At 45.9% G+C, this 14,491-nt stretch overlaps 1 protein-coding gene across 17 annotated transcripts in view; it reads right to left on the bottom strand.

The window, feature by feature from the left end:
- TCF3 (transcription factor 3) overlaps positions 1-14,491 on the bottom strand; it is a 68,941-nt gene that overhangs the window by 11,595 nt on the left and 42,855 nt on the right. For 9 of the 17 annotated variants that reach the window (XM_089535489.1, XM_089535496.1, XM_089535490.1 and 6 more), the window contains 10 exons: positions 11,676-11,725; positions 6,966-7,068; positions 6,354-6,493; positions 5,743-5,869; positions 4,342-4,400; positions 4,012-4,090; positions 2,871-2,944; positions 2,350-2,541; positions 2,063-2,192; positions 984-1,146 (listed from right to left, as the gene is read on the bottom strand). In XM_089535489.1, the coding sequence (XP_089391615.1) occupies positions 984-1,146; positions 2,063-2,192; positions 2,350-2,541; positions 2,871-2,944; positions 4,012-4,090; positions 4,342-4,400; positions 5,743-5,869; positions 6,354-6,493; positions 6,966-7,068; positions 11,676-11,725 (1,117 nt within the window). The remainder of the gene's footprint in view (positions 1-983; positions 1,147-2,062; positions 2,193-2,349; positions 2,542-2,870; positions 2,945-4,011; positions 4,091-4,341; positions 4,401-5,742; positions 5,870-6,353; positions 6,494-6,965; positions 7,069-11,675; positions 11,726-14,491) is intronic. The other 8 variants (XM_089535497.1, XM_089535499.1, XM_089535500.1 and 5 more) reach the window with 1 other exon arrangement.

The following is a 14,491-nucleotide window of genomic DNA, read 5'->3' as shown; positions in this document are numbered from 1 at the left end:
TTTCTTTAAAAAATAAAATAAAATCAAAACATCCCAAAAAACAAAGCCCAAATTTTATCAAACTCAAACATGCGTGTGCACAATTGAAACCAACAACACATATCCACAGTGCAGAATGCGTTTTAAAAATCAGCAATGAATTAGAAGGGGGTGGAAAAGTACTTTGCCTGATCTCCATCCCTAACAAATTTTGAAAAAAGTGGTTCCAGAAAACCCTTGGCTGTTGTGTGCCTTCAAGTCTTTCCCAATATATGGCAACCTTAAGGTGAATGTATCATGGGGTCTCCTTGGCAAGATTTGTTCAGAGGGGGTTTCCCTTTGCCATCTTCAGAGGCTGAGAGAGGGTGACTTGGCATAGGTCACTCAGTGGGTTTCCATAGCCAAATGGGGATTTGAACTCTAGTCCAACATTCAAACCACTATACCAAGCAAGCTCTCTTGCTGCCCCACTAAGAATATTTGCCTGAGGGCTCTTAAGTCCCTGGCTCTCAATGTTCCTTCAAGTCAACTCTGATTCAGAAGACCCTTTCCTAGACTTTTCTTGGCCAGATTCATTTAGAGGGGGGTTTGCCATGGCCTTCCTCTGAGGCTGAGAGAGTCGGAAGTGCTCAAGGGCAGCTAGGAGGTTTCCACAGCTGAGCAAGGATTCAAACCCTGGTCTTCCAGAGACCTAGTCTGACACTACACCAGACTGGCTAACTCCTCCAAAAGCTTATTGGGGAACGTCTTGATGGGATCAGCAATGACAGGCATTGCTGGTGGGGTCCTATATGGATCAGACACTATTTACCTAGGGCAGTGGAAAGTCCCAAATGGGTGACAACAGTGTTTGTGCCGCCCCTAAACATTCTCAAAAGGGATGGATATCAATTAATTAATTAGTTAAATAAATATTTTCTGGAAGCTGTGAGGGTGTTTGGAACAGACATGGACCCTAGCTGCACCCCACCAGCCTGCTGAGGGAAGAGAGAAACAGCGGAGACCTGTTCAGTGAGCACCTGGTTCGGTTGCGCGAGGACTTCAGCTCCTTCTTCTCCTCCTCTGAGTTGTCTGCCACCGACGTGTTCTCATCGTCCTCCTTGTCTTCCCGTTTGATCTCGCTGGTGCCCGACGAAACGCTGGCCCTTCCCAGCCCAGACGTCAGACCTGCAAATGGAAGCACCAGTCACTCATGCACGAGATTGAGAATGGGTGACTCACAGCGGTGGGTGGAAGAGCAGTCAATCTGCTGTGGGATTTAGATTGAACTTTAGAGGACGTGGTCTTGGTCAGCTGAAAGGAAGATCAGGGGAAATGGATTCAACCTGTACTGGATGAGGCTGCACTCCTCTGAAGACAAAGTCTACAGCTTGAACATTCGCATGGATTCAGACCTGAGCCTGAATGCTCAGATTTTGGCAGTGGCCAGGAATGCATTTGCAGTTAAATGTTGTGTGCCAGCTTCCTTCATTCTTTAAGAGGTCAGATCTAGTCAAAGTGACCCATTCCTTTGTCACATCCTGTTTGTTTGGATTACTGTTCACAGGCTCCCTGAAGTACCCTCAAAAGATCCCAGAACTCTATATTACCTCAAGATACCGGTGATTTCCTCTGCACTCCTTCAAAAGGGTGATAGGAAATGATACCCCTGTTGCCATTTTGAGAATGACTGCAGATGAAAACAGAGGTATTAAGGCTTGCTGTGGGTGTGGATAGACTTCATAGACATGTCTCTGTAAGCAAAGGGATCCTGTAGCGTCTCTGAGACTGATGGAGCAAAAGAAGTTGTAGCATAAGCTTTCCTAGACTTGCTGTGTTTCCTCAGATGCAGGTGTGTGGGACTGTGAGCATGTAGTCCATGGGGAGCTTGTGGGGGGGGGGGGTGCCTCCTGGCCCCTATGCAATTGCTGACCCCTATTGTAAGCAAAACAACCCCAAAGGTTGTAACATCCCTATGGAGTGAGCTCTGGATTCCAATCCAGGAAAGAAGTTGTGACAACAGCTCCCATGGAGTTGCGCTGCTAAGGTCATTGAGACTTTTGACCTCAGGAAGAAGAGGGGAAAAGACATAAATCAAGCTTACCACTGAAGGCATCTGAAGACTGGCCTCTGTTGAGGTCCGGGAGCGAGCTCGTCTGGGCAGGGAGAGCAACGTGGTTGTGGAGGATGCTGGGGTTGCTGGAGAGGGCATCGTCTGGATGACCTCCTCCTACCTGTGATGAGAGACCATGAAAAAGTAAGTCCCCAAGGGCAGGAGACACCATCCATAACCAAACAGAACATGTATGGTGAGTTTGGAATGGGCGCATGGCCCAGACTTCCAGGAATCCCAACTTTCAACTCCTCCATCTTTGAAACCAAGTTTCGTACCAGGTTCGAGTGCCGACTGGTGATGGGCAAGACAGAGGCCGGGGGGAAGGACTGGCTGAGGCTGCCGACCGAGGTGCTGTGCGCAGAGGCGGAGGCCAGCAGGTCGTGGATTTCCCGGTTGTTGCTCTGACCCACCGCATGGCTCCTCAGCACGTGGATGGCTTCATCCAAATGGTCTTCCATTTTGTTTTGCTGGCACAAAGAGAGAGAGAAAGAAAGGAGTAGGGACGTGAGAAGGAGGAAGCCCACCCTCTTGCAAATATTCCCTCTGTTTGGGGCAAGATAGGAGTCAAGAAAGGAGGTACACATTTTCGTTTTCTTACTCCCAGAGATTACAAAAGGTGTAAACTAAGTGTTCCCATTTTACAGATGAGGGAACTGAGGCTAGGAAGGAAAGCTGCCTTTGCCCACAACACAATCATGCAATAGCACTCAGGGTGGAAAGACAGGGGAGAACTTGGCTCAATATAGGGAGCAATTTTTTACCCCTGTAGGAAGGGGAACAGAGGAAGGGTGCTTACCAATGTGTGGAGAGTCCCTTCGTAGCTTGGGGACAAGGCACCCTGCCCACCTGCCCGGGGCCACTGTGAAGAACCTGGCAGGGAAGAGAAACAGAGAGCTGGAGGAGCAGTGTAGTTTGGTGGTGAGAATGTTGGACTGGGAATCTGGAGAGCTGGGTTCAAATCTCACCTCAGGCATGACAGATTTCACATAATGTTCATGGGGGAGAGTTCTTACTGCAGGGGGCAATGCCTCCATTTTGCACTCCATCCCTGCCCCATCACTGCCTGAGTTCCATCTTTGGAACTTGGAACAATTGGCCTGGATGCAACCCCTCCACTCAGCACTAGAGGGCACCAATGTCCCACAAATCCCAGCCACACTGGCTTCCTAAGTGGAAGCAGCTAATACTTAGGGGAGTCCTTCCTCAGCTGTCTGATCTGGGTGACCACCATTATTCCTCCCCAAATGTGCCAGTATCTGTGCCCTTTGGCTACAAAGCTCTCCAGGGACTGGCACAGAGATGGTTCAGGGATGGCAATGGGCCCAGGGAGCACCATATTGGAGCAGCAATGTGTTAAGACAACTCTGGAGGTACAGTGGTCCCTCCACATTCACTGGGGTTAGCAGTGAAGGACCCCCATGAATGTGGAAAACCCTCAAAGAAAAAAACCATTATTCTTTTTACCTGAGAGAACACCTCTTTAGGAATCTCCAGGTCCTCCAGTGCAGCTCTATGGTCAACATCTGCCAGACGTTGGTCACTGAATCATGCTGGAGGACCTACAAATGCCTAGAAAAGTGTTTTCTCTAGGAACAGCTCAAGTTCTCCAGCACAACTTTATGGTTAGTTTCTGGCAGTTGCACTGGAGGAGCTAGAGATTCCTAGAGAGAATATATTAATAAAAACCGCACATGAATCCAAAAAGTCAAAGCCACAATGTGGAGGGCCAACTGTATTTTTTTCAAATGATGGGGCAGCTTCAACAGAGAAGCATAAGCTGCATTGGGGGTGCATGCTACTTGTGGGGCACAGAGTGCCCACTTCTCCATAAAGGACACATCTGTCTGAACCATCACACTCAGGCTGCCTCATTGCCAACCACTCATTGTCTCCAGTTTCTTTTTCCTGCCTTGGACACAATATTTCTGACAGCGTACCTGTGATTCCCTGAGGGGATCCCACCGGTGTGGATGGGTTTGAAGAGAAGTTATTGCTAGAGTGATCTGGGGAGTAGATCTGTAAAGCATGAAAATTGTTTTACAATGTTTAGTTTTGTTTTTGTTTATACAGGTAAAACCTCAGCTAACAAAACCTCTCACAGTGAAGTCATTAAGTGTTAAGGATCATGAGAGAACAGAGAAGAGAATTCAATCATGGTCTGTTCTGCTCACCTTGTGGTGAGTTTCCTCTGTATCCCAAGCACAAAGGGACCCCATAGTTTATAAAGCATGGATTTTTATCACAAATACTTAAGGAGAGAGGCTTACTGAAGCTAATGCTTTCCCAAGGGCGTCCCCTGAACTGCCAGCCGAGGTTCCTCGATTTCCTGAAGCAGGAAAATAAGAAGAAGAGAGAGAGAGAAGGGGGGAAAGGAAAAGATGAAACCAGGAAGTCACAAGCCATTTATGGAAAAAATAGACTTCTACCTCTGAGTAAACATTAGGAAGAACTTCCTGATGGTAAGAGCTTTGGGGACTGTCCCCAAAGCTGGTGGGCTCTCCTTTTAAACAGAAATTAGAGGATCATTTCTCAGGGATGCTATGGATTTCCTCTACTGCTGGACTAGGTGACCCAAGGGGATACCTTCCAACCCAAGAGTTCCCTGATTCTATGGACTTCAGGTTAAATGCAAGATGTCCAAAAGGTCACTAGCCCTCATGGTTGCAAGACATTTGAGCAAATCCTTGCTTGGAATGGTCAGGAGAGCTTTTTGGATGGGGAGAGGAAGAATAAGCCTTGTTGCCTTGAATATTTAATCACCAATCTCTATGATGATTCTCCAAATATTAAATATATTGGAGGTGAAGAAACTGGAGAAGAATAATCCTAAATGGTCTGCTTAGGGACACCATCACCCAGAGTACAGGACACCAATAAATCTACATTTGGCTCTTAAAACTGGAACTGTCTGCTCTGGCTGCTTTTAAAACTGCCTGGTTTGAGAATTATTTTTTTCAAAGAAGAGTTTGGAATGTTTTTAATCAGTTTCTACTCATTGAGGGGTTTTGGTGAGTCAAGAGGTGATAAATAAATGCCCTGAAAATGTAATAAATAAAGGTGGGGGCGTACCCTCCACCTCCCATTGTGAGCATTAACTGCTCACCCTCCTCCAGACCAAGGCTTAAAACCAAACACATCTATTTCCGCCTCTTCGGCTCCGGCGACCTTCCGCCACTCCCCCACCCTTCTGGGATTAACCTACATGCAGCAGGAAGGGATGAGAGCGGGAGGAGAAGGAAGGCAAAGGGCGGCGGGGATCCACCTGAAATTATCCCATGTGCTAGGGATGCAAACCTTTGCTTTTATTTTGCTCCCAAATTCAAATTATTTCAGCTGTTCCAACCCTCTCCCGCCCCTGCATGAGAATATGGGGCTGTCTGGGCAATGTCTGACCCTCCTTCTACTATATTGAGACTCCTTTTGTGAAAAAATACCATTTCAGTGCAAGAAAACTTGTTTTCCCTGCAGGAAAAAACCATGCAAAAATATTTCCAGCAATGATTCTCCCGAAAGAAGTCCCAAAATGAAAAGAATCTCAGGGGCGTTCTTCTTTTTTCCACAGTAGAAATCTATCTATTTCTTTCTTTCTTTCTTTCTTTCTTTCTTTCTTTCTTTCTTCTGGATTTCACCAGATCTTGGGGTAGGGATGAAAAAGGAGAGAAACTCACCCATTACGGCCTCTGTCCCACCAATGGGAGGCGTGTGGCTGGACACTCCATATTGAGTGGAAGCGGAAGAAAAGCCTGAAACCGACGGGAGTCCTCCATTGACTTCTCCTGAATGCATCTGGTAATTCTGGAAAGGATGGGTGAGGAATCAAAGAGATAAAGCATGTGTTTGGGGGAAAGCATTGTGAAAATAGGACATATATCCCCTTCCTGAGAAGACCTCTCATCAGCTTCACCCAAATCTCATCCTGCAACCCAGATGATGAACCCTGCTTTTCCTATAGTTTGCATCCACTGCTCCAGGTCCTAGTCTCTGGAGCAGCAGAAAACAAGCTTTCTCCATCCTCAATATCCTCAATTCCCTCCCTAGGGAGGCTAGAATAACCCCCTCATTACTGTTATTGGTTGTACAACTGCCATTGTTCATTACATCGGTAATGGAAAACTGGCTTTCTAGGAAATGACTGCAAGGGCTCTTAAAAATGTGCTGATTGTGGTTGTTCTGCTGATTTTTTAAATCCTTTTAATCATTTGAGGAGCTTCCCAAGGTCAATATGAGTTTGGATTCAGCTTATCTTTTCCCAGCCCAAACAAGGGAGCTCTGCCATTACCATGCGCTCATGCTGGTGAAGACCGCTGAAGTTGCCCGACTGTGGGAGTGGAGAGGAGGAAGCGCCCAAGATGACCCCATAGTTGGACTGTCCCATGGTGCCTGAGGAGCTCCACAGGTCTGCTGAATTGTGGATCCCATCTGCAAGACACAAGCACCCATATACACACTCGAGGCCTGAATTTTGATCCTTTTGTTCATAGAATCCTAGAGTTAGAAGGAGCTCCAGAGGCCATGGAGCCCAACTCCCTGCTCCATGCTTGATCTCCAACTCAAGCATCCCCAAGCAGGGAGCTGTCCAGCTTGTTTTGGAAGATGTCCAGAGAAGGAGAGCCCACCACCCTTCAAGGGAATTGTCTTCATTGCCAAACTGTTCTTCCTATCAAGAAGTTCCTTCTAATGTTCAATCAGAACATACCCTCCTGGAACTTGAAATCATTAGACCTGGTCCTAACATCTGGAGCAGGCCAGGTATTTAAGGAGTCAGGAAATGACTTGAAGGCACATACATACACGCACAATATTAACATCATACACAAAGAAAAGAATAAAAGAATAATGAATATTCCCTCCCAGCTCCTCCAGGTAATGTACCTGTGCCCAGGTGACCTACCTGGCATGTAGAAGGCCCCTGGGTAGACAGTGCTGGGGGGCTTGGAAGGGGCATAGCTGGCTGTCTCCCTGTTGTATTCGTCACCTGAGTTGGGTGGATACACCTGTTTGGAGGGAGAAAGAAGGGGGAGAATCACCAAACTTGACCAGATTAACCACAGGTTGGGTTTTTTGCTTGGGAGTTTAGAATTTCTCAAATGTTTGTTTCTTGGCACTTCTATTCCATCTTGAGTGGGATATAGCAATTCCCCATGCAACCCAATTGGGCAGCCGTGGGCCAGCTGCTCTTATCTCTCAACCAGACCTACCTCGCAGGGTTGTGAGAAGTGCAAGTGGAGAGGAAGGGAATCATGCATGTTGGTTTGAGAGCAAGGGAGGTAAGGGGGAGGATACGAATGCAGATATAATAATATTATAAATAAATAACATACTATATTATATAATGCAATAGTGGAGAACAAGCGTGGTGTAATCGTTTGAGCGTCGGACTATGAGGATCAGGGTTTTTGATTTCCCGCTCAGCCATGGAAACTCACTGGGTGACCTTCTTCTAATGTTCAACTGAAATCTACCCTCTTATCACTTAAAATCACCAGACTTGGTCCAATTCTCTGCCTCCTCCTCTCAGCTCTTCCTCAGCCTAACTGGCCTGTGGGGGCACAAAAATCCCCAGAGTTGTCAGGAACATGGGAGGTGACCCTGGGTGCAAAAAATGACTAATTCCCAGACTAGCTGAGAGGGCAAGAAAGACAACCCTGATAGCAGCACAAGAGTTTCAAAATGAACCCCTCTGGTACCTCTGGAGAGGTTCTCACGTTTTAAAAAAAGTCACGACGTTGACTTCCACTCATTTTGTCTATTGTATTTGCATTTTAGCCACAGGTTTTTCCCAGGCCTCCTTGCAACGCTGGCACATTACTCACTTTTTTGAAATGCCCTTCCTACATTTCACAGATGGAAATCGGGATGCATGTGGCCAAGCAGCACCAAAGTGTAGTCAAGATGGGAAAAGTTATGAATGAGGAAGAATAGACAAGCTAGGAGAGAAGGCTGCAGCAGTTTGCCTTTGCCTGACCCTCCTGGGAAGGGCCAGCCCTGACCCTCTCCTCTTCTCCCCAGCCTGAATTAATTGTGTGCCAACTACTTTTGTACTTTGAACTCAGTTTGCAGCAATTGAAGGCAGCTGAAGTCAAAGTGGAAGGAGGAGAGAGGAAGCTGGGCATTTTCTAGCAGCTGAGTAAGTGGGACAGCAGAGGATTAATTGGGACTTTCTCTGCCAAATCAGGACAGTTGGTGGGTTTTATACCACCTTCTTCCAACATGGGTCAAAGATTATATGGACCCCAGAATGGCTCTTTTTTGTTTGGTGTGCTTAGTGTGTAGGAATACATTCCTTATCTCCATTATTTCTACTGGTGGCATCACGTTTCTGTTAAAGAAATCATGCCCAGGAACACATCAAATGGCATATACCTGTGTATAGGTTGAGACCAACCTACAAAAAGCCAGAGAGTCTTCAATGGAGGGGCCAAGCTCAGCAATGCCAAACCTTTCCTTTCTGCTGAGTGTCGTCGTGTGTAGACAGAGATGTCTACTGGCGTGAGGGGTGGGAAAAGAGTGAGGGGTGTTGCTGTTGTTGTTGTGTGTGTGTATGTGTGTAAAAGCAGTGGGGGAGAGCAGAGCGGGGGAATGAAGCCAGCTACAAAGAATACGAAATGCAGTAAATTGCCTTTTCCTATAATTTGATTAAATAGCAGGAGCCGGGGACCGGGGACTCGAGCGAAGCAGGAATAATAGCCGCACGCCATCTGCCAGTGCTTGGCGCCCGGCCAGTTCTTCAGGCAGCTGTGCAATGCTGGGGCGGGAAGGAGAGGAGGGGGGGAGGCAAAAAGGGGGTGGGGGCAGGGAAGGGGGATGGGGAAAAAGAAGAAGAGCTGCTTATGGGGTGGAAAAGGGAGAGGCACACGGATCACATCCATCCTGAAGGAGCAACAATGAATGCTCTGGCATTCTGGGTTGCAGACAGGCCTGCAGCCTCCACCTCTCCCCAGATGCAAAAGGCAAACTTAACATTCAATGCATTTCAGTGCCTGGATTGGAAAAAAAAGGGAGGGGGATTCTTTCTTATTTCCTCTCCAGCTCTTTACAAGGCTTCATGGTGGGAAATACAATTCTATTATAATTTGTGTATAAGGGGGAGATTATGGGTGTGTGTGGATCTGATGGACTTAACGCAGCTCTCCCCTCTTATTGATGCCTGGTTTTCCCTCGTCCGGAGAATGGTTTCAGCGTTCCTGGCCCAGAAATGTCTGAACTTTGGATTTTAAACAGCTTGCTAAGAAAAGCTTAAGAGTATTTTATTTATTTATTTTATTTCAAGGATGTATATCCTTCCTTTCTCCCACAATGGGATACAAGGCGAGTACACAAATACGGGGCTTTTTCTTACTAATAAAACAACCTCTTTTCTTCCCAGCACCCTGGGATGATGGGTTCCCAGGTTTCTACTGGAAATTCCATGCTCCCCACTACTTGTGATTTGCACAATTAGAGCGCTGTTGTCATTATCATTTGTGTTTTTCATTGACAATTTGCTCTGTTCCTTCCTGCTGTGGCCACCCTACAGAGATCGGGAACACCATTTTTCTTTGCTGGAGTGAGGGCAAGGAAATGCCAGAGCATTAAAATAAAAACAGGACCAAAGAGAGAAAATGAAATAACGCAACAGCATTGGCCTCAGCTGCATGCAAGTTTATGGGCAGGGATGGGTTTTTCTAAAAGTGTGGCTTTTGAAAGATATCAAGAAGGTAAAAATAAAATTTGTACATCTGAAAATGTAAAATTTAAGGCCATGGTTCTTCACCTTTCAGAGAGGAGTTCATGGAGCCCTCTTGGAGAATCTGAGTAAAGTTAGGAAGCCTCACTTAAAAACTTGCAGGAAAAAATACCTCTAAAACCTACCACCAGGTTCAAAGTAACAGGAAGGAAACTGAAAGAGGGGCAGCTTAGTTTATGGACCCAGGTTAAGAAGCCCAGATTTAAAACTGCTCGGCCGTGGCAACCTACTGGGTGACCTTGGGCTAGTTACATTCTCTCAGACTCATGGAAAGCCATCGCAAATCTCCTCTGAATAATAAATCTTGCCCAAAAAACGGTAGGAGAGGGTCTCCCTAAGTCAGATTCAGCTTTAATAGAAGCATTCCTGTAGGGTTCAGGCATCCGAAGAAAATGGTTAGGCAAAACAACAACAAGACAAACACACATACATCATTTCCGTGTCCTCTCCCGCCTCTGCTCCTGAAAGCTATCTCCCCACTGGGATGAATTTGAATGATGCAGATAAGTGAAAAAAGAGAGATCTGGTCTTTGCAAAGCCATACAAAAAAAATTTAGGCAGGGGACCAATAGGTCAATATTATACCACCAAACCCTGCCCAGTCAATGCCGGGGGGTGCAGCCCGACAGAGGTCCATAGCTCCAGCCCAAGACCCCTTTGGAAAGGGCTCCAGCATGCAAGCAAGCAAGCCAGGCAGCCTCCTCCTTCCTCCTCCGTCCAACCCCCAACAGGAAATGCTAAATCAAGAGGCAGCTCCCTTGGCTGCAGGCTGCCTTTCCCCCATTGCACCCGCCTTCTCTGCCTTTAAGCCTCCGTCAGCAAAATGGGGGGAAAAGGGACCAGACGAGAGCGCGCTCCCCGGCCTTCCCTGGGCTCTGGAGTTGAGATCATTTCCTGTATGTTAAAAACTGCTCACCTGGAGAGCAGCATGGCCCCCTTCCTTCTCCTCCCAAAAGAAAATAAGCTACTGACGTGGAAGGATTCTCTGCAGCTAACTTCACTCCCCCTTTCTCTGTTCAGGACAAAAATGCCGCAAGCTCACTAAGAGGACTTGGAGAAATATGGAGATCAACCAAGTATGGACTTCTGGCTAGCAAAAGGATGCTGCGGTGGGTCCACCAAAGAGGGGTGTAATGCCACCAAAACCACAAAGGAAACAGGAGGGGCCCCAAAGACAACACAGTCCAAAGTGCTGGTGCATGTTGTTGGCTGCCTTCAAGTCGTTCCTGACTTATGGCAACCCTATCATTGGGTTTTCTTGACAAGTTTCTTCAGAAGGATTTTTGCCATGGCTATCCTCTGAGGCTGAGAGAGTGTGATTTTTTGTCCACCATCACCCAGTGGGTTTTATGGCCAAGCTGGGATTCGAACCCTGGTCTCCCTTTGTCCTAGTCCAACACTCAAACCATTACATCATGCTGGCCACCAGTGCATTCTCTCCAACGTTTCACAGAGGAAAGGTGGCCAAAACGACATCAGAGTGTAGGTCAAGATAGCATGAGATACACACATACACACACACATGAGAGGGAAGAAGAATGCCAAAGCAAGGAGAGGCTGTAGGAGTTTGTTTTTGCCTGACTTTACAGGCCAAAAAAGCCAATGCAATTCTGGGCTGCATCAACAGGAGCACAGAGTCCAGATTAAGGGAAATCATAGTTCCATATGATTCTGTTTTGGTCAAACCACACCTGAAGTCCTGCTTATCTGCCCTGCAGCAGCACCATCCCATAACACACTTAGAGGCTGGTCTCTGTATCTCCCAGTATCCAGCACTCCAGTCCTTGCTGAATTCTCTGACTCAAATGACTGAAAATGACTCAAAACAAACCACAAGGACAGGAAATCTTGCCAACTTTGAAGGAAGTAACTTACCGAAGAAGGGAGTCCAGGAGGCACCTTTCGGACTTTTTTCGGCTGTCCATCTGAAAGGTAAGGGGAGAAAGATTTCAAAAAATTAATGTTTATCCCACCAGTGATAAACAGTCAGAGTTAGGCACCTAAGACTTAGTCCTGGGTTCAAATCACACCTCACAGGGATGCAAGACTGCAGTCATACAAGACTTACTTTGTAAAAAAGAGAAGATACTAAAATTGAACCAGATACATTTAGTTTTTGAAAAAAAATAATTTCAGCAGTATGATTTAGAGCGGTGAGAAGGGTGGTGGTCTTTGAAGACTTTCTGCTCTACAAAAATGAATGAGAAATCCTTGCTGATTCATGACAAATAATCCAGAAATCCACCCATAAATACAGATTGGCTGTCCGCCTCAGACATAACACCAGTCAGTCTCAACTTCCCCATCTGTGAAATGTAAGCATCAGGGATTTTTAACACAGGGTCTGCTTCAAGGTGTTTGCGAACCTCACAATAATATGCATCTCCTTGTCCATCCATCTCTCTGTCTGTATCTATATATCCACTTGTTTTCCTGTCTATCTATCTTTTAATCTACCTGCCTATCTCCCTACTTAACTGCCCATCTATCTTTTTCACCTGCACATCCATAATTTCATCCATCCATCCTTTTCATCATCTATCTGTCCATCTATCTAACTTTGTCTATCCATCATCCTCTGCTTCTGTCTGTCTGTCTGTCCGTCCATCCATCACTGTCTGTCTATCTATCCACCCATCTATCTTTTCATCTGTCCATCCATCCATCCATCCATCCATCCATCCATCCATCCATCCCTGACTGACTGACTGACTGTCTGTCTATCTATCTATCTATCTATCTATCTATCTATCTATCTATCTATCATCTACTGTTTATCACTATCCATTCTTCTATATGTCCTTTTGTCTGTCTATCTCGATTTTTCTCTATGTATGCATCCATCCATTTCTTGGATTATCTACATATACATTATATCCATCTCTCCATACACCCATTATCTATATATCCATAGCCATCCATTCATCTGTCTAGGAATATCTATATATTCAACTAGCCACAGATATGTCTATATATCCATCTGTCTACATATCAATAGCTATGCATCTATATCTATCTATCCATCTACATATCTTAATCTCTGTATCTATAGCTAGACAAATAGATGGAACAGTGTGATATAGTGGTTTGGAAGCTGGCCAGATGACCAGGGTTTGAATCCTTGCTCAATCCTGGAAGCTTACTGAGAATTAGGAACAACTTAGGGAGCTGGGTAAGTTTAGCCTGGAGAAGAGAGGGTTGAAAGGTAATATGAGAGCCCTGTTTAAATATCTGAAGAGGACGGAGGATGAGGATGGAGCAAGCTTCTTTTCTGCTGCTCTAGAGACTAGGACACAGACCAATGGATTCAAGCTAGAGGAAAAGAGATTCCACCTAAATATTAGGAGGAACTTCCTGATAGTAAGGGCTATTTGACAGTGGAACACACTCCCTTGAATTTAGTGGAGTCTACTTTGGTGGAGGTTTTTAAAGAGAGATTGGATGGCCATATGTCACAAGGGGTGATCTGACTGTGAGTTCCTGCATGGCAGAAGGGGCTGGATTGGATAACCCTTGGGGTCTCTTCCAACTCCATGGTTCTATGAATATCTGAGGGGATGTTCATGTAGAAGCTTCTGGCTGTCCTGTGATGAGAATGTGAACACTGTGGTGTTATGCACCTTTGTTATGATCACACTTTTGGTATTTTGTTGAGCAAAGTGCTGCAGCTATTTTTGGTTTTCCTAGTTTCAGTGTCTTTTCTCTGTCTTTCGTTCTTCATAATTGCTCGTTTTTATTACCGTGGGTGTCAACGTCTACTGTTATCACCCCGTAAAAATGTTAGAATACCCTATTCTTTCCATTCTTTCTATTCCTGCTTCTGGTACCAAATCTTCTGTTAAAGAGGTCATCCCCAGGAACCACTGACTTCACTCAATGACCTGTTGTATGTGTGGGTTGTTGTGCATTCAAGTCATTTGTAATTTATGACAACCCCAAAGTAAACCTATCATGGAGTTTTCTTGACCAGATTTGTTCAGAGGAGGTGTTCTGGGTTCCCAGCTGTTTGTTGTTCGTTATTGTTGTGTGCCTTCAAGTCATTTCCGATTTATGGTGACCCTATAATGGGGTTTTCTTGCCAAGGTTTGTTCAAAGGGGCTTTACCATTGCTTTCCCCTGAGGCTGAGACTTGACCTAGGTCACCCAGTGGGTTTCCATGGCTGAGCTGGAATTCAAACCCTGGTCTCCAGAGTCCTAGTCCAACACTCAGCCCACTATGCCATACTAGCTCACTATGATATATATATATATACTTGTATAAACCAGATTTTCATATCCTACTTACAGTCTCTTTCTCCTTCTTTTGGGGAATTTGCAGGTCTGGGGGACTCAAGCCCAGATGCTGCTTGCAAAGACCCCGCAGGCGGAGAGAGAGAAAGAGAGAGAGAGAGAGAGAGAGAGAGAGAGAGAGAGAGAGATACTGGTGGTGGAGGGGGTCTTTTATGGAAAGACCCTGCTGCCCCAAACAGGTGGATTTGATTATTTCAAAGGAAGAGAAATGGATGAAAGCATGGGGAGGAGGGAGTTTGTGGGTCAGGAAACCAGGCAGGAGAAAGAGCCTGTCTTGGCTGGCTGTGGAGAAGGACAAATGCAAACACACACACTTGCTGTGTGCCTTCAAGTCGTTTCTGACTTACAGTGACCCCATCATGGGCTTTTCTTGGCAGAATTTATTCACTGGAGTCATGCCA

This window comes from Sceloporus occidentalis, unplaced genomic scaffold (assembly GCF_023333645.1).
Source record: "Sceloporus occidentalis isolate IW3139 unplaced genomic scaffold, rSceOcc1.0.p SCAF_8, whole genome shotgun sequence".
Taxonomy (NCBI): domain Eukaryota; kingdom Metazoa; phylum Chordata; class Lepidosauria; order Squamata; family Phrynosomatidae; genus Sceloporus; species Sceloporus occidentalis.
Note: the sequence above shows the minus strand (reverse complement) of the source record. Positions and strands in the feature narration are given on the sequence as shown.